We start from the raw sequence: 19,251 nt of genomic DNA, 5'->3' as shown, positions 1-19,251 counted from the left end.
TCCCTCTTTCATTAAAATACTTGAACTGGGCTGATGAGATGACACTTAGCACCAAGACTGACCACCTGTGTGTAAACTCCAGAATCTACACACACACACACACACTAAATGTAACTAAAAAAAAAAAAAAAAAAAAAAAAGAATAGTCTTTAATCTTTCTAACTTGGTGGTTTGAGATGTTTTTATTTTTAGGTGTTATATTTTAATTATTTTCGTAGATTTGAGTTTCATTTGGAAACAAGGTAACACTATATATAGCTAGGCTGGCCTTGAACTCTCAGTCCTCCAGACTCAGGTTCTCAAATGCTAGGATTACAGATGTGTACCTGGCTCTGACAGTCTGAGAGATTTCAAGGTAAATTTTAACTTTTTTTTTGGGGGGGGGGGGCTCCTAAATGTTTGAAAAAGAAACAGAATCTTTTTCTAGGTTGACAGACACACTGCTAATGTCACTGCAAATGTGAACTCAAGTCCCAAGCCCTGGCCAGGCTCTGAAGGGAAAGCTGCAGGGGTGTCTGGGCCCTTCCTGTGTTACAGGTCTATGGAGATGGGAGGTTCATCCGGCACATTACTCAGACATCACAAGTCCTTTTCAAAACCACAGCCTAACTTCTAGAGTGCTTTTTGGCATTGTCTTATTTGGTTCTCAAATATTTGTCATCTGAGAGCGGGGCCCAGAATGAGACAGAAGCAGCATGGAGAAAAGGCTACCACATTCCTCACGAGGGTGACACCACCATTGCAGTACATACAGTACAGAGCAGGAAGAAAATCTGAAGAGCAGGCAAGCTCATGCAGACCAGCAGGCCCCGGCGAGCCTGCCAGTTGTTGCAGTTCCCACAACTCCCCTCTCTCAGCCCATGACCTAACAGAGCACCCTACCATCCCTCTCTACAAACAGACTGGGGTACTGCTGGCTCATACCCATTGGCCCAGAATCATACAGCGAGATTGCCCCCAAACAGAACCCAATCTTTTAAGCAAACATTCCGCCATTGTGCCACCACAGTGTTCTTGACACCACATAATGACCATGTGACACCTTCAGGAGAAAGAAAATGCCCACAATCCCAGATATCCAGCCTCCAAAGGAGGCAAGCTGACCCTCAGGGCCACGTCCAAAGACAAGCAAAGGATCTGATATCTCCTTTGCTTGTTCAGCTCACGAAACTCCTTTTTCCAGGAGTTTGGTGGGAAAAGGGCAATCAGGCTGTTGGAGTCCCACCTCTTCCAACCATCCAATGTGAATGTAAAATTCTTTTATTGCCAAGTGCCCTCTGAGCATAAATTAAGGCAGGAATAGTCAGGACTCCCACCATAGGAAACCTTACAGCTGGAACAGTATCCAGGATGTCTTAGTGACTGTCCTTCCGTGGTGGGAGAAGATGCAGAGTGTCCCACAGGCATTGGTAGCTCAGTGGCTACAACAGGAAGTCTGTACCTGGGTTCCACTGCCTCGCATGATGTCCTCAGGGATGGCGTAGATCTGGTTCTCCATCTCCACCCTCTGGAGCCCATTGTCTGTCACTCTCACTCGGAGCACACGGAAGTTAGTTCCTCCAAGGTCCAGAGCCAGGAACTCTCCATGTTCTGTAAACAGACAAAGGAGGGCCACTGTCAATTTGGAGAAAGACAAGATCAAACTGCCTCATGGAAAACAGTTAAGACTTCAGTACCAGTCACACAATGGTGAGGGTGGGCAATTGGTTCATTTTTTCTGGATACATTTGGTTGGTTCTCTTTCTGTCTGTCTGTCTGTCTGTCTCTCTGTCTCTCTCTCTCACACACACACACAACACACAACACACACGGTCTCTCAGTGTAACCCAGGCTTGCCTCCAGAGTCCTAGGATTACAGGCACGTCCCATCACACCCAGCTTAATGTCTGGTTTCCTCAATGATAAGATATTTTTATTACTTTGTAATTCACATGAATAATGAGACACTTTCATCATTCAGGTGTCCTCCTTAGCTTGTCAATGATTTAAACTGAGTTATCTGGGAAGAAGAAACTCCAGTGAGCAAACACACCAATCAGATTGGCCTGTAGGCTTTAACCTACCAGGAAACTAGGCATGGGACTGGAAGCACCTAGAGGCTCGTCATAACACAGCTGGCTGTGGGGAGTCACAGAACTGCAATCACAGAATGAAAGCAAGTGCTGAGGACACCGAGGCCCATGGGAAGGCCAGGATGGCAGGCTTCAGGAGCCAGAAGAGAAAGCACTCACCCCACCGCGGCCTCTCCTACCCACCCTCTACCCTCTTCACCTTCTCTTAGAGGATAGAGTTCATTTCTGGGTAGCGGAGAGGGGACTCATTAGTGTGCTGGTCAATGCTGAGCCTCTTGTCTGGTTGGGAGGGTCAAAGCCATGTTCTGACTAAATAAACTAAAGAATTTCATATGTGCCCAAGGTCTCCTGGGCTCCCCTGCGCACCCAGCCCCACTCCCACCCCCAACGACCACTTCTTATGAGCTCCCTGAATATAGTGTCCATGGTCTCTTAAATGCATAGCAGGAATTTGGGGTAGGCATCAACCAACTGAGTGAGGTTCCTCAGGACTCACCCCCCACATACTTGATGAGGTGCAGTGCTAGTTTAAATAACGTTCATCTGAAACCCACGTTAAGTATATGAGAATCTTGCCTGGCTACTTTTTAGCCTAGAGCCTCTTTTACCTCAGGCACATAGAGTTTGGTTTGACCTCTGTTCTCTTTAAATAGGAGCATCATACTTCCCAGGACTGCCATGAGAGAATTGAGTAATGTTCTCGAATCGCCCAGAATTATAGCAAGAACTTAAGACACAGGAAGCACTGGGCTCATGGCAGACACTGTCTCACACCTATTCAGACCAGTCTCCCAAACAGCAAGGGAGACAAGAGATAACTTTCCAGGAAAAGCCACTGGAATCAGACCAGGTGACTTAGCATTCCTCTTGCAGATACAAATTTTCCACTCCCTACTGAGCTTCTGAAGGAATCATCACTACTCACTCACTCCACATGCTTGTTCACTAAAGGCTTGCTACAGCAACACACCAGCCTTGACTCAGGGACACTGTCCAGCCCCTCTCCATGGCCTCAGATGACTTTTCTAGACACTCGAGTACCGAACCTCCACTGGCCATGGGGCCTCAGCCAGATTCTAGGAAACGCTATGTGGTGGTTGTCAGGGGGATGAAAGAGAAAATTAAGGGAGAGCTGCCTCGTCAGCACTTTGAGGCCCGGGACACACACGATCCGCTGAATCAGTGACCATGAGGGACGGAGGTGGCCGGCACTGCCTCTGGTTGGTTATCATCCAAGACCAGCCCAGCTGGACTCAGCCCAGCATGGCTCCATCAGGAATGTGATTCGGCTGTATTTTCTGGTGGACCAAAGGGTACTATAAATAATAAGAGTGCTGGTAGGACCTGGGGGGGCGCTCACCACTCCTTCAGAACATACCTCTCTCCTCAGCACGTTTCCCACACACACTCACAACCAAGGACTGATCCTCTGAGTTCAGAAAATGAGAAAGTGACTACAGAAATCCTATGATGACCCCACAGGGCAAGGGAGGGATCCTTCTAGGACAATCTCTCTATTGGGTATGACCACTCCCCTCAGAGGGAGGGGAAGGGAAGGGTTACAGGGCAGACATTACACATGGTGGTCAGGACTCATGAATTCTGGCTTGGCAGTGGTCTGGGCACCTCAATAGGTTCCCTAGGCATGCCACCTCACCTGCAGAACGCCCAGCTTATAGTGCTGACTTGCTACAGCACTCGTGAGGTTTTGATGGAATACAGACTAGGTTGCACATGTATGACTAACACATATAACAGAGACAGTAAGGTGCCACTGTCCTTGTCGCCCTTCATTGTCATCGTTCCTTGGTCTGAAAGGTCTTCTCCTAACTCTTGTCGGCCACTCTGAATCTACATGCTACTAGCTCCACTGGGCTCCTTCCAAGACATTCCAGAATCCATGTGTCCAGAATAGCATGTGACAGACTGTGAGCGTGAAGGGCAAAAGCATCTGTGGGCAGGGCAGGAGAAAGGTTCTGATGCAAGGAAATACACCAAGAGCAGGCTTCTTAGCCCAGCGCGGTGATGCTCCTGTAATCCCACTGGTTAGGGGTCAAGACCGGAGTCAGTCTCACCTACATACTGAGTTTCAGTCCAATGGAGGAGAAGGATATTTCTTAAGAAATCATACAAGCAGGGTTGAAGAGACGTCTTGGGGGTTAAGACAGAGCACTATTCTTCCAGAAAATGAGGTGTGTTCCCAGCACCCACATTGGGCTGCTCCCCACCACCTAAAACTCCAGCTCTAAGGATCAGACACCCTCTTCTAGTACCCATGGGTACTGCATTTACATGGTGTACATGCACACAAGCAGGCATACATACAAATGAGAGAAAATAAAATTTAGGCTGAGTTTAGTGACACATGCCTTAAATTGGAAGGCAGAGGCAGGCAGATCTGAGTTTGAGGTCAGCCTGGTCTAAATGGTGAATTCTAGGGCAGTCAGTTACAGAGAGACCCTACCTCAAAATAAAAAGACAATAATAAAATAAAATTTGAAATAATACACAATAAAATACACTTTAAAAAAAAAGATATCAAAAACTACAGATAAAGAACCCAGTAGGCTCACAGAGACTGCTCCTCTAAGTAACCACAGTTGGTATCTGAGGCAACTTAACACCTCATGCCGAATCTGTTCACTAACGGTTCACTCATCAAATAAGACATTTGACTGGCAACTCTAAGAGCTTTATAAGATCTCATGACTTTTTAATACTGTTAACTGTGCTGTTATCACTGGATCCTAACTTTTGCTTTTTAAAAAATAAAATATGAGAGCTGATGAGTTAGCTTACTGAGTAAAGGTGACTGCCACCCTGTCGGTCACCCTGAGCCTGATTCCTGGAACCCACGTGATAGAAGGAAACACACTCTTGCAAGTTTTCCTCGGAACTCCATCACTCCATCACTCCATCACTCCATCTCTCTCTCTCTCTCTCTCTCTCTCTCTCTCTCTCTCTCTCTCTCTCTCTCTCTTACACACACACACACACACACACACACACACACCCCAAACAAATAAATGTAATAAAAACTTTAACTTATGATGGAGTAGTGTCAAGTGCCTTCGGTCACAGCAAAGACTCGGATCCAGAGCTGAGCCAAAGGAGTTTTCTATGTTGAGTAATAAGTAAGCACTGGGAAGTTGTAAACCCTCAAAGGGGGAATTCTTCACTTACAATGCCAAGAGTGTAAAACCTGGAGGCGACAGCACCCCAAGCTGGGCTGGGTGTCAGGAAATGATCCCTCTAAAGTTGAGTCATTTGGTTAAGGTCAAAAAGGGGTGAGAGAGAGAGAGAGCTAGGGTTTGATGCCAGGGCTTCTGACTCCAAAGCCTGTGCCTTCCTCATGGAGACTCCCATTCCTGGAAACCACAGAGTAGTGAAAAAGAAGAGCAAAGACAACCTCATTTGTACCAGGAACCCCAGCTCATCGCTTGGGAACTAGATCTTCCATACTGAGTGGAGGGATGGACGAAGGCATGAGATGGTAGAGAATGGCAAGCCCTCTCCACAGTAAAGCCTGCTGAAGCCTGCTGATGTAGGCTGTGCACATAGACACAGAGTAAACTGTCACTCTCTTGTAACTATACCAAGCCTCTGTACCCACCTTACAGGACACTTCAGGCCTCTCTAAGAAAGATGCTCTTCATTTAAAAACACCCATACACATGAAGTAATACATACAAAATAAATCAGAAAACATTTCTGTCCACAGCTCAGATACTGGTGGCAGAGGGACAGGGTGATGGCACCCTTCATCAAATCGCCCGACAGGAAAGGGTGAAGCTGCTGGCTCCAGCCGTGTATTTACAGACTCACTTCCCATCCCACACACCCAGCAGCCCACTTTCAGTTTGACTCTTATCAGATACATAAGGTCAGTGAGATAAAGAGTTCCAACTTCTCCGGGGAACTCACCTGTCACAGGGAAAGACTGGGCACTAAGTGGCAGTCCGCCATCTAAATATGGTAGTCCATGTCACCTGAGGTAACACGACACCGGTAATTCATCACTCCTGCGTTGTTTAAAAGCTTCCGTGAGGTGATCTGGTACCTGGTGACAGCTGCGTTGTTTTGATTTGTGTGTGTGTGTGTGTGTGTGTGTGTACACATGTGCGCTCACGCTTTGTTCTCTTTGGTTTTAAGGTTGAGGGACAGGGGCCAGTTGAATGTTCCAGCAGGTTCTATTTTCAACCATTAGGTACTTGCCACTAATTAAAATAGATCGCCACCTGCTCCTCCCATCAGGAGCTCGGTGCAGTAGGCTGGGCCAGCCCTCTTACCAATGTCTTACAATAAAAAGGTGATTGGCCTTGTATTTCAAAGCTGCCTTGCCCATTCTTCTGAGGTAAGTATGTTGAGAAATAAATGGAATGGAAGTGTTCTCCTGGGTCAGGGTTGGGGCTGGAGCATGGCTCCTAAGCCAACAGTAGATAATTAAACAGATGACTTACAAATGATGGCTTCTGGGAAGCCCTTCTAAACAAGGGGCATCCCACAGAGTTCTCATGGCTCTAGGCAAGCTTAAAGGTGACAAGGTCTATCTGGAGCAAGGGCTAGTGGAAGGCTAAATAATAGCTCACCTCCTGTGCCCTCACCTCTAGTTTGACTTCTTCTCATTCTGCACCGTAAGATTCAGTTACATTAGCCGGGCAGTGGTGGCGCACGCCTTTAATCCCAGCACTTGGGAGGCAGAGGCAGCCTGATCTACATAGCACATTCCAGGCCAACCAGAGCTACTCAGCCTTAAAAAAATAAACACACAAAAAGGAAATTTAGAAAGAAAAAACTAAATCCATCATGAATCTGTGAATCAGGTACATCCCTGCCATCAGTTGCTTCAGCAGTGAGAATGGAAGACAGTCCCTAAAACGGCCACAGTTGTTCTGATTGCGATCCGGCCACAGACTGACCCGGGAGGAAAGGGAATGGTATATTTGTGCTCCTACAAGAATACCTTTCAAGTACAGGCAACAGGAGTTAGTGTGAATCTTCTAGAGGGAGACAGGTCAGCATCCATGGACGTTCACGGTGTAGTTAGGTGTCAGCATGTCGATCTGGCATAACTATATGACACCAATTTGTAGCTGCCAAAATATGTCATGTTGAAGTCAGCTACAGTACAGAGCTGATGAAATGGGGCTACAGGTACCTAGCGGGTTATCATTGTCAAAGCTGTCCTTGGGAACTGTCTGGTTCCCAAGCAGATAAGATTGTGTCTTCGAAAGGCTTGTATGTGAGTAACCTGGAGGGAAAGGAGAGGACGAGCATTGCACGACAGCCCAGCCAAGCAGCAGTAGGGGCTGGGTTCAAGGGCCAGATAAGAAGGTCATCCTCCTGCATTGGATTACTCAGTGTAGAGGGGTAATGGGACTTTCAGTGGTGACGCTGGGGAAATCTTAAGCTTAGCTAAACTAGACATGTGGATTGCATTGGGTTGACTCACAGAACTCCCAGACCTTCTGCCCACACAACGCCAGGAACAGCAAATGGCCATGTACTTCCAGGTCCCTCACTAACACACAAGTAGATTGCTACGTTCAGTTTCCGAACTGGCCCTATAACAATTCTATGCCCCTAAAAAGGGACCCACCCATACATGTCCTTATTTATTGCCAGTGGCCTCTGGGGACTGCATGAGCTATGTGTGAGACCCTATCTTAAAAAAAATCGATACAACAACAATCAGGTGTTTGACCCAACACACGTAAATGCCCCCCACTATAAGAGACTATCAGTGCAATCTTTGCTTAGATCGTCAGCACATCATAAACCCCCTTATTAACTTGTTTGTGTACTGACTGCTGTGGACTTGGCCTCAGCCACATGGAGGTTAGTATAATACACAGCAACCAAGATAAGGGGCAGCTTGCACACAACCTATCACAGAGCCCGTCTCCCTTTATCGCACCTCACGCTTCTATTATATGGCCCAGGATCACTCTCCAATTGTCTCATCTGCGTAAGCTTTATCTCCCTGAGGACAATTCTCACTCTTCAAAGGCAGGCCACAGCTTGGCACACCACAGCCTCACAGATCGCTGAACCTAGGAGAGGACTTTGTGGATCAAGCTGAATCGGAGTTCCCAGAAGAATGAAGGCATTGTGCTAGGCGCGTGGGAGGTACACGGAAAATAAAACATGCCGTTGGTGGTGTGCTTCGGGGCTGGGCCTTGGTTCGGACCAGCCGAGGTGAAGTCTCGCCACCTGCTTGCTAGGAAACTGTTCTCTGTCAATTGACTCTCTTTTTCTGTAGAGTAGCTACCATTGAGAGCCTGAGAGGGCTTTAGCACAGAGCTGTCTGTTGTCTGGTACACACAGTCTAGTTTCTGTTTCAGTGGCCATACCTAGTGCAAGGATGCTTTGAGTTTCATTTGTAGCCAGTGACTTAGGGGGTTGTGTCTTCTCACAACTCATGTTGTGAGATCTGTACTTACACAGTGTTCATTTATGTAAGGGGCTATTTAGTACAGTACTCCTTCAGGCAAAGATATGTTTCCAATATGGTGCCATTGTAAACACTGGTAGGAATAGTGGAACTTAGAAGGAGTTGAAGTGTCATATATATCACTTTGTCACTTGTCTGTCACACAACCTATACCACCCAGAGCTACACACACCAGGTAACTGTGACATGTTCACGTTTGACTCCTGGCTCAGCCTGTCATCAGATGTGTGAACCTGGGCAAATTATTTGACCCTCCACGCCTTGTATTCTAAAAAAGGAGGATAAAATTCTTTTAGGGGCTGGTGAGATGAGTCTGAGGAAAAGGTACTTGCTGCCATGCCTGACAAGCTGAGTTCCATCCCCCAGGACCCACGTGGTAGAGGGAGGGTGCAACGCCAGCAAGTTGGCCTCCACGCTCATTTAGGTGCACACAAACACACACAAGAAAATAAACGTAAACACATACCTCAGAAGTTTTGTTTAAGTAAATGGAGCCAGAGAGGCGGCTCAGCAATTATGAGCACTTACTGCCCTGGAGAGGACCCAGGTTTGAGCCTCAGTCCCCACCTGGTGGCTCACAGTCTGTAACTCCAGTTCAAGGGGACCCAGTGCCCTCTTCTGACCTCTCAGGGATCCTAGCAGACACATGGCATACAGACATGCGAGCAAAAATACTCACACATAAAATCACAAATAAATCTTTTAAACTTCACTGTCACAGGTAGGTGCTCAGGATAAGCCCCAGATCACAGTGTGTACTTCAACATTTTAGGCGCTTACTTAGTGGGATACAGGCTGCCCTTCAGAAGTTGATACATTTATCAGAATATCACACTGAAACAGATGTGGCCTGACTTCCAGGCAGAATGAGACTGAGGAATGGTGAACGAGCCAATCTAGAGGGCACAGTAGAACACACGGGCCCCTCTCCCCACCTCAGGGGACTCTTTGAAGGTCTGGGAACTCACATTCAGCGACTCTGAACAAGGACACATGCTCAGTGCTGGACTCAAGCAGGTCACAAGGCTTCAACAAATATTCTTATTTTAGGAACTGTACAAAGTCTTGTTAAACCAGATCCCAGAGACTCTCAAAAGGTGTTCCTCAAGGACACACAGAGATCCAAGGTCAGGTTTCAACACAGATCGGCCTTCCACAGTCCCTGGCTGGCTGCTCAGCCCCTCCCTCAGGTTCTCAGAGTCTGCTTCTTGAATCTTCCGCTGGCCTGAGAGCTCGACCCTCCTTCCCAGATAAAGACCCCACACTAACACCCCCACTTTTGTGGACCCCACGAATGCCAGTCTGGAACATGACTGTCACTGTGGCAAATAAACAGGACCTGCCAACGCTGGGTCCCACCTCTAGCTCCAGGGATGCTGCCAAAGTCACTGTGCAGGTTCAACCTCCTGGCACTCGCTCTTCCTGGTCCATCAAATCCCCCACCCCAGACCCCTAGGCCTTGAAGGTGTCTCCCAGGTACTCAGCCTGTGCTGATGAACTAACATGGGTACAGAGATTCTGTTCATGCCCTCAGAACTTCCATCATCTCCATCATATCAACGAAAGGAAGAGCCTCATTTCAGGCCCACATGAAAGGCTTTCTGGGATTTAGTCCTCACTTAGGAAGACTAGGAAGCCACAAATTCAAAAGGCCCCTCCCAAGGGCTATACAAACACTAGCAAACGCTGCAGAGGAGGAGACATTACAGCTGTCTGCAATTTGGGCACCTGGTAGGCTGGAAGTTTGTCTTCCCCCAAAAGTCAAATTACACTCTTACCAATGTTAATCTTTTGCTTGGTGGCATCATAATAGAGATTATCTGAATAGGAGATAAAACTCAACCAACAGTTTCTTGCTTTATTTAGTCTTAGGGACCAGGGAGATGGCTCAGCAGGGAAAAGCAATGGCTGTTCTTCCAGAGGACCTGGATTCAATTCCCAGCAACCACATGGTGGCTCACAATCATCTGTTCCAGGGGTTCCGGTGCCTGCTAGCCTCTTCAGGCTGACACCTATGTGGTACACAGATATACATGCAGGCAAAACACTCATACACATAAAAATAAAACAAATATTTTAAAGAAGTATTACTGGAATAAATACAATGTCTCTTCACATTCTTTCCAGTTTTCTTTAACTTATAGGACTTTTTAATGGAGCTCATGAAACAATCGAAACCCGCTGAATGGCACTGATCAATATGCCTACAGAATGTGCCCATCAACCATGGTTGTCACAGTCAACCACCACCGTGTACTATCTATGTGAGACTGGGAAACCCAAACTGAGCCAAGAAGCTCTAATCAGCACATGAGCAGAAAGCAAATGGCTGTCAGCAGTCCACAGGGAGGGTTGACTGACAAAGAGTTTTGACTCTGGCTGTCCAAGTGGTCAGAGGGCCATCCCATCCCATAGCCTTCCATTCATCTCCCAGTATTTGCATCAGCTGGGGCTGACTAAGGACTAAAGCTTACAAGAGGCCTTGACTGAAATTAGATCTAGGTCCCTGAACAAAGTCCAGGGATCCTTGGAGCCCCCCACCCCCCGTCTCTCCCTCTCTCCCTCTCTCCCTCTCTCTCTCTCTCTCTCTCACACACACACACACACACACACACACACACACACACACACACACTCACACATACATGCACTCTCTCCCACACACACACACACAGTACCTGTCCCATCTGGAGTTGACCTCACGAAGGTGGGCAGCATTTTCACAGCTGCCGTAGGGTGCGTGGTAGCTCCCAGCCCTTTCTCCATCTCCTTCCGGAAACGCCTAGAAATCTCCAGAAGGGTCTCATCTGAGAGACGCATGTGGTAGAGATACTGGTCAACCTGAAAGGGGGCAGGGGATAAGAATACGTCAAATGAGCTATAGTATAGATATATGTCATTAAAATACTACCCAGCCTTTCAAAAAACTCTAGTCAAGCTTGTCACCCAAGCACTCACGTGGCTGCGGCTGAGGCAGGAGGATTGCAAGTTCTAAGGCAGCCTGGGTAATACAGTGAAACCCTGTCTTTTTGTATTCTCTTGAGCTGGCAGTTGAACGTCCCTGTGCTGGAGCACTTCCTAGCATGTGCAGGACTATCTGAGCCCCAGCAGTTCAAGAAACAAGACAGCCCAACAGAACTGACCAGGCCCAAATTCTAGCACTTTGAAGGCTGAAGCAAGATCAGCTCAAAGTCATCCTTCTGCCCAGGTAAATCCAATTTAGGTTACATGAGACTGACACACACGCACATGCACACACACACACAAGTTAAATACTAGAGAATAGAGAAGTGGAAAACAGTTGGGGAATAGATTTTCAACTGAGTTATATTAAGACCCCAAAAGCATCCTATAGCAGAGGCTCATGGCCTCCCTCTTGCTGCCCAAACTGGCCTTCACCTCACATGGCCAGTCCTGTCGATGAGGTCACCCTCACCCCAGGGCCAGCAGCCATCACCTCCTCCCCAGATTTTACACAATCTCCAGTTTCTATTTTAACTCTTCTATCAGTTTTCCAACCCCCACCCAGACTCTTGGATTCTTGCGTTTAAAATCTGTTAGGTGTTTCCCATTCTCATGGTTTGAATAAGAATGGCCCTCTCATATATTGGAATACTTAGTCACCAGGGAGTGGAAGATTAGGAAGTGCAGCCTTGTTGGAGAAGGTGAGGCCGTCTAGGAGGAATTCTGTCACTGGGGGTGGGCTTGGAGGCTTCAAAAGTCCACACCAGGTCCAGTGTCTCCTCCTTCCCTCCTTCCCTTCTTCCTCTTCCTCTTCTTCTCTCCTCCCTCCCCTCCTCCAATGCCAAGCCTGTCTGATTCACACTGTGATGATCATGGACTAACCCAGTGAAACTGTAAGCCAGCCCCAATTAAATCCTTTCTTTTATAAGAGTTGCCTTGGTCATGGTCCGTTCATAGCAATAGAACAGTGACTAAGACAACCATTAAACATCCTAAGCCCCACATAAGCTGGCCTCTGCCCACCTCCTAACCATAGGGCATGTCTCTAGTCTTTGTGACATTCTTTCTCTGGTATAAGTCCAAGCTGTCCTCCCTAGCATTGAGAACCCTGAGTCTATGGGTGCACCCCATCCTGACAGCGCTGCAGACCTCTCTTCAGAGCCTGCCCTGGTCCTCCTGAAGAGAACAGTTAGGCCTCCCAGCTACTCCAAGGGCTCAAGCTTTTTCTTCCCCCATACCTAATCCACAGCTGGAAGGTTACTGGCCTTCCAGCTTAGTTAAACCCACCCAACAGGCATTTAACCCTCCCTAACTTCCTGAATACCACAGCTAGGAGAAACTAGTCATATTTTGTGACTTGGGGCTGCCTAGGAACTGACTTCCCAGAAGGGAGAGAATATCAGAAACCCTCCAACACAGACACAAACAGTTGGCCTGGCAGGTCAAAGGGGCAGTTTATCCTTTTCTGGACATTGTCACAAATGTGAAAAAGTCTCCAAATTAGAACTCTTACTTTACTATTTCCAAGGAGGTGAGAGATCCAGAAATCTCCCAGACACCTCCTCTCTACCATTTGCCAAGGAGGTAGACGAGATTCCATGTAGCAAGGGCAGAGCCTACACTGCCCTGGAGTCCCTCTGCCGCTTCCAAACTTAAGTCTACAGGAGCAAACTGCCCAGCAATCTCTCCGCTTGCAAGGTAAGTGCTTTACCAACTGAGCTGCCCCCAGCCCCATCTTTGAGGTTTTAATTGCTAATTGTTCTCATTCTTAACTCCAAGTTAAAAGGCTGCTCTTTATTGGAGACCTGTTACCCTTTGCTTAGTAGGTCATACCTTTCAGTAGCAGATAAAAATGCTAAGGGTAATGTAGCCATTAACAGTAGGTAAACATTTTTAGCATAGCTGAACCTAAGGCCTCACCTGACTTGGTCACCATTGTCTTTGGTATACCGTCCACAGACCTGGCTTAGAGATCCTAATGCCACAACTTCCTAAGCACGGCACAGGTGCCCATTCATTGCTTGGCAAGTGCCCTGCACTGGATGAATGGCAGCCAAGAGAAACGAAAATGGAAAACTAGGTGCAGCCTCTAGAAGTGAATGCAGTTTTCAGAATCCTTCCACTTGTCCCTCAGAGCACAGCCATAGATAGGGAAGGAATGCATACCAGCCTGGAGTCATGGAAGGTCTGCCCTCCCCTCCCCCAACCTAGATTTTACTTTTACACACAGCAGTGCAGACTCCAACCAGTCGAAATACATCCTTAGAAAGGGGTGCTCTAGTAGGTTGACCAGCATAAAAGTGTTTAGACTGTGTCTCTTTTACCCCAAGAGTTCCCTAGCCTCACGCTGAGTGCTTTGAAGCCTGCACCCAGCCCGCTATGTCCCTTGGTCCCTCACTCCCACTCTGGGACTGAGTTTAGAGCCCTGTCTTCAATCAGAGCTAAATCCGCCTCTGTTAACCTCTACTTGGTCTGCATCCTGCCACTTGTGATAAGCGTTCCCAAACTTGGCTGCAATCCAAAATCACGTGAGGTGCTTTCAGAAGCTTTTGTTTGTGTGTGTGGGGAGAGGGGTGTTAATTTTTTTTTGTTAACTTATATTAGTTTGGTGGGTTTTTTGTTTTGATTTTGTTTGAGGGAGAGAGAACAAGTTGGGTAGGGAGAGGTGGGGAGGATCTGGGAGGAGTTGAGGAAAAGTCATGATCAAAATATATTACATGAAAAATAATAATAATAATAACAATAATGATAATAATAACAAATAAGCCATAAGTGCAGACGGTGCCAGCCTGTGATCTCAGCACTTGGGAAGCATAGGCAGGAGGAATAGAAGTTCCAGGTCATCCTTGGCTACACTGAAAATTTGAGGATGGCCCGGCTCTAAACTTTCATCCCAGGCTGACCAAATGGACACCCTAGGGTTGAGGGTTCCAATATCCCCACCCTTCTCGTGGGCAGGTTCCTGCACTGTCAATAAGTGATCATGGCTGGACAGGTTCTTCTAGTCAGTGTTGCTTTAGGTTCTTTTCTTCTATTCTGCCAAGTCTTTTTGGCTCAAGTCTGTAACTCCAGCAACCAGAAACTAAAGCAGGAAAAACTGCAGCAAATTGGAAGCTGGCCCCAAGCTGCAGAATAAGTTCTAGACCAGCCTAGGCTAGAGAGTAAGAACTTGCCTTTTAAAAAGAGGAGCAGGGCAATGGGGGTTGGGGACAACTTCACCAGAAAAAGTACTTGTCTTGCAAAGATGAGTACCTGAATTCCACCCCCAAGAACCCGTATTTTAAACAGCCAGAGGATGTTAGCTAGAGAGATGGCTCAGTGGTTAGTTAAGAGTACTATTTATTGTTCCAGAGGACCAGGGGTTAAATTCCCAGCATCCCCATGGTGCCTCAGAACCCGGTAACTCCAGTCCCAGAGCATCCAACACCCTCTTCTGGGCTCCTGTGCACCAGGCATGCATATGATGCAGACATTCACAGATGAAACACCCATACATGACGAAAGAGAAAGAAAAAGCCAAGCATGATGCACACACTTGGAATCCCAGCATTGGAGAAGGAGACAGGCAGACACTCTAGCCTTTTTGGAAAGTTCCAAATCAGTGAGAGATTGTCTGTTTAAAAAATAAAATAAAATAAAATAAAAATGGATTACGATTAAAACTCAGTAATGCCCTATGGCTTTCATGTACATGTACACATACATGTGAGTGCATGAGAGTACGCACACAAGAAAAGAGCCAGAAGTTGGGACATTAGGCCAAGGGTGAAATGACCAGTGTTGATTGGATCCAGACTTGTGGTACTGGGAGAGACAAAGCTGGCACTTTCTGGGAAGAGATTTAAGTAGCTGGCACCAGGATTCAGTCCAATCCTGGATGCATAGCACACAAATTCCATAACATTGAGACGTATGATAGCATTTTCACTATAAAATGGGGTGCAGAGTCCCCCACAGCCAAGACAGAATGGAAGTGCCAAGCATAAAAAAGCTCTCCAACTGTCCCCTTTCCTTCTGCTCTTTCCTCTTCTAGAAACCTGTCTGCCAAAAGGAAGAAGGGTTCTTCTTTTGGCCCTGAAGAGGGCCAAAGGCAATTCTCAACACTACTTAACCAGACTCAAAGTTTAACAAAGCAGGACTCAGTTCCCCAAGACTGTTCTCTTCTCTTTCTGTGTTGGTGGGTTGAGGGCGGAGAGGAAAGGAGAGGATGCTTCCCTTTAGGTCTTTATCCAAATAAGAGGCGGAAATCCTTGCTGATGGGGGAGTCACAGGCAGGCCTGAGCAAAGCTGACTGGGGTTGGGGAAGAAAAGGCTGCCGGGTTACCCAAGGCAAGGGCGTGTCAGAGATAGCATTTTTAACTGATAGCTGTTCAGCAAGGCTGAAGAGATTAGAACTTCCTCCTCATTGGGCAATATAGGTCAGTTTCATTTCTCCCAGGACACCAGTTTGACATGACTCTTCCTTCAGAGTTAGAGGTGGAGCCAGGACAAACTCTAAAGTAAAGCAAATGCCACCCAAAAGGGAAGCCGGTATCATCCAACCTTTAAAATCCTCCACGGCCCCTCCAGACCAGCACAAATGGAGGAGGAAGCATGGAGTGGGCGTGGCACTTCACATCTATTATACTAGCACTAAGGAGGCTGAGCCAGAAGAGTTACAAGTTCAAGGCCAGCCTTGGCTACAAAACAGAAATCTTGGGAAGGACGAAACACAAAGACCACTGGACCATTTTAAATCAGCCGAATTGTTGAAATCTTCACTTGGCTACTCAATCCCTGGCAGGACTTGGTGTCAGGACACATGGCTGACGGATTCACCATACTTTCTGGTATAGGCCAGGGAGATGAAAACATGAAGAGCTTTGTCCTTTTGCCTTGATTGTCAAGAAAGACAAAGTTCTGCAATCAACTCCTGATGATGCTTTGGTCAAGAAATCCTTTTACCAAAGCTAACCTAAATCATCAAATCCTCTGGGGGCACGACTTCCTGGCAGAGACTTGAGGTGATCAAACAGGACAAGTGACTGCCCCAGCTTCAACACATCAGAGCAAAGCCATGAAGGGAGTCAGAAACACAGTTGATCCCCACCCCCACTTGCCAGTCTTTGGATATTTCCATTAATATCTAGAACATTTTTCTCCAGTGGTCCTGGAAGGACAGCTTCAAGTTCAAGGCCTACCTGATTTCTTATCATTTAAGCTTGCCCTGAAGAAACAACTATATCAGCTATCTTTGGCTTCAGCCTGGCCTCTTACAGGACAGTTAGGAAGGGCCCTGCCTTTTACAAGTGGCTTGGCCTTGCTTGTTTGAAATCAATAGCAAAGGAATGAGAGATGGTATCACATGTGAGATGGTGAGAACATGCCACTGGACACCACCTACATGGACGAAGACGTGACTCCCAAGACGGTCAGTGAAAGAAGCAGGCACAGCAGGGAGCAACCCACACTGGGAGTCCATTCACATGAATCCAAAACCAGGTCTATGGTGTTGATACAAGTCATGACTGTCCCAGGTTCAGTGGCGCATGCCTGTAATCCTGGCACTTAAGAGGTAGAGGTAGGAGAATCAGAATTTAAGACCATCCTTGCTTAGGCAAGCCTGGGCTACAGTGAAAAGCTTGCCTAAGAACAAAAATTTTTAAATGAAAAAGAAAAAAAAGGCAGTGATAGCCCTTTCGGGGTGTGAGAGGGGAATGGTGCCGGACAATGGGGTGATTCTGGTGATACTGGCAGGATGGAGGTGTTAACCAGATCGTATTTAGTTTCTTATGTATATCATACTTCAGTTGAGAAAGTTAGGAAGACTGAATCTGGTGGCACAGGCCTAGAATCGCAGGCAATCTCAAAGTCCTCGGTTTGATCCCCAGTATAGTACAAAAATAATTTAAAATACACCATGCCTGTGAGATGGCTTAGTGGGTAAAGGAGCTTGCTGCCAAGCTGAATGACCAGAGTAGGACCCCAGGAACCCATAGAGTATAAGTTGTGACTTCCAAGCATGCACACATGCAAACATAAACACTAAAGAAAAATTAAAATATATACTTGCTATGTACATTAATTTTACACATAATTGATACTGTTTTCTATGGCACATATCTGTAATCCCAGCACCCGGGAGGCTTAGGCAGGAAGAGCTCCAAGTTCAAGGTCAGCCTGGACTACCTAGAAAGACCATGTATAAGACTGTAGGAGAAACAAAAGGACTCACCTCTAGCCTACCTGTTATACATAGTCGAAGCACCCAAGAGACCCGAGGGACAAAAGGACAGTTGAGAGGGGATGCTCTGCCTTAAACCTAAACACACACAGCCTTCCATTGACCATGTGCTGACACAGGCTTGCTGCATAGTTTCAAAGGAATTTCATATATATACGCTTTTGCATCATTCTTTTGGCAATGTTTTATCACCAGCCTTTGACAATGAAACCAAGGCTTGGAGAAGCTTCCCCAGACCACAAGCCTAGTCCCTGGCAAGGCCCACAACATCAGGTGGTCAGTTCACTAGGCACCCCAACCTGGGCCACTACCCTGGAAAAGCTAGTATCCATGTCCTCATAAATTATACTGCTCTCAGACTCCTCCCAGCAAGGCCAAAGCTGTGCAGAGAACAGTAAATGTATGTATGCCATGAAGTTGTCAAGGGAAGACCAGCTGTCTAATCCTGGAGGAAGGGATGAGCCAGGGAAGAAGACAAAAAGGTAAGCTGCATCCCCTGCTTTCTAAACCCAGCTGATGGAAAATAACAGATCTGCTGAATGCTTGCCTCAAACGAGGAAGAGGAGGTTCTTTGCTGGGGCAGCCCTGCCATCTTGGGGAGACTCCAGCTCTGACGTGCAGCATGTTCATGAGCCCAAAGCAGTACAGTGAATGTGGAAGAGTAGGGAGCATGCAGGCCACTCCTCCAAGATCCTGTTGCCCCGTTGTGAGTCACAGGCCTTCCTGTTCAGCCAGTTCTTACTCTCAATCACATGCAATGAGATAGACCAGGTGGCAGCACTTGCCAGGGGCCAGGAGATGGGCACTGGGGATACCCAGACTGTGCCCGCCAGTCCCCAGTTTAGATATTCCATCCTGGAGGGAGGCAGTGTTGCAACAAACAGGTCCCAGGTGTATCTGACACAGACTTGGTCTATTTACCCATGAACTGACTGAACAGCAAATCAAGGGTGCCAGGGCCGGGCACAGAAGACACCAGGGTAAAGGAGACAGCAGATTCTGCCAACAAGAAACTCAGTCCATAGCAAGAGACAGAGAAGCCAAGAAATGCTTACAAACCCAAGGTGACAGACAACAGTAGCTTCTCTTGCTACAACCACTTTGTTTGTTTGTTTGTTTGTTTGTTTACTTGCTTGCTTGGGTTTTTGAAACTGTAGCCCAGGCTACCCTCAAATCAAAAGGCAATTCTCATGCTCTGGTCACTCAAGTGCTAGTATTTCAAGTGGGTGGCATATTTAGCTTCTTTTTAAAAAACCAGTGTATATTAAACCATTTTAAGAAATGACGAGCCACGGGTAGAGTTCAAGGTATCAGCCCTCGAAGAATTACAGCAGCTAAGGAATGCTGAAGAGTGGGAGATATTATCTTCCCTAGGAAAAGCACACCAAATGGTTATCCAATACCACATGTCAGCTCTGAAAACACAAATACAGATAGCATCACTCTACAGACCTAGTACGTTGTATTTGTACATTTAGGAAAATTGTATAATCTCTATACATACATATACATATTTACACACACACACACACACACAC

At 46.9% G+C, this 19,251-nt stretch overlaps 1 protein-coding gene across 1 annotated transcript in view; it reads right to left on the bottom strand.

Moving 5' to 3' along the window:
- The window catches only part of Hk2 (hexokinase 2), a 48,680-nt gene that overhangs the window by 21,924 nt on the left and 7,505 nt on the right, over window positions 1–19,251 (bottom strand). Inside the window, exons 2-3 of the mRNA XM_028762331.1 lie at window positions 11,205–11,367; window positions 1,442–1,590 (exon numbers count right to left, since the gene is read on the bottom strand). Coding sequence (XP_028618164.1) covers window positions 1,442–1,590; window positions 11,205–11,367 — 312 coding nt within the window. The remainder of the gene's footprint in view (window positions 1–1,441; window positions 1,591–11,204; window positions 11,368–19,251) is intronic.

The sequence above is a fragment of the Grammomys surdaster genome, unplaced genomic scaffold, assembly GCF_004785775.1.
Source record: "Grammomys surdaster isolate TR1022 unplaced genomic scaffold, NIH_TR_1.0 133, whole genome shotgun sequence".
NCBI lineage: Eukaryota > Metazoa > Chordata > Mammalia > Rodentia > Muridae > Grammomys > Grammomys surdaster.
Note: the sequence above shows the minus strand (reverse complement) of the source record. Positions and strands in the feature narration are given on the sequence as shown.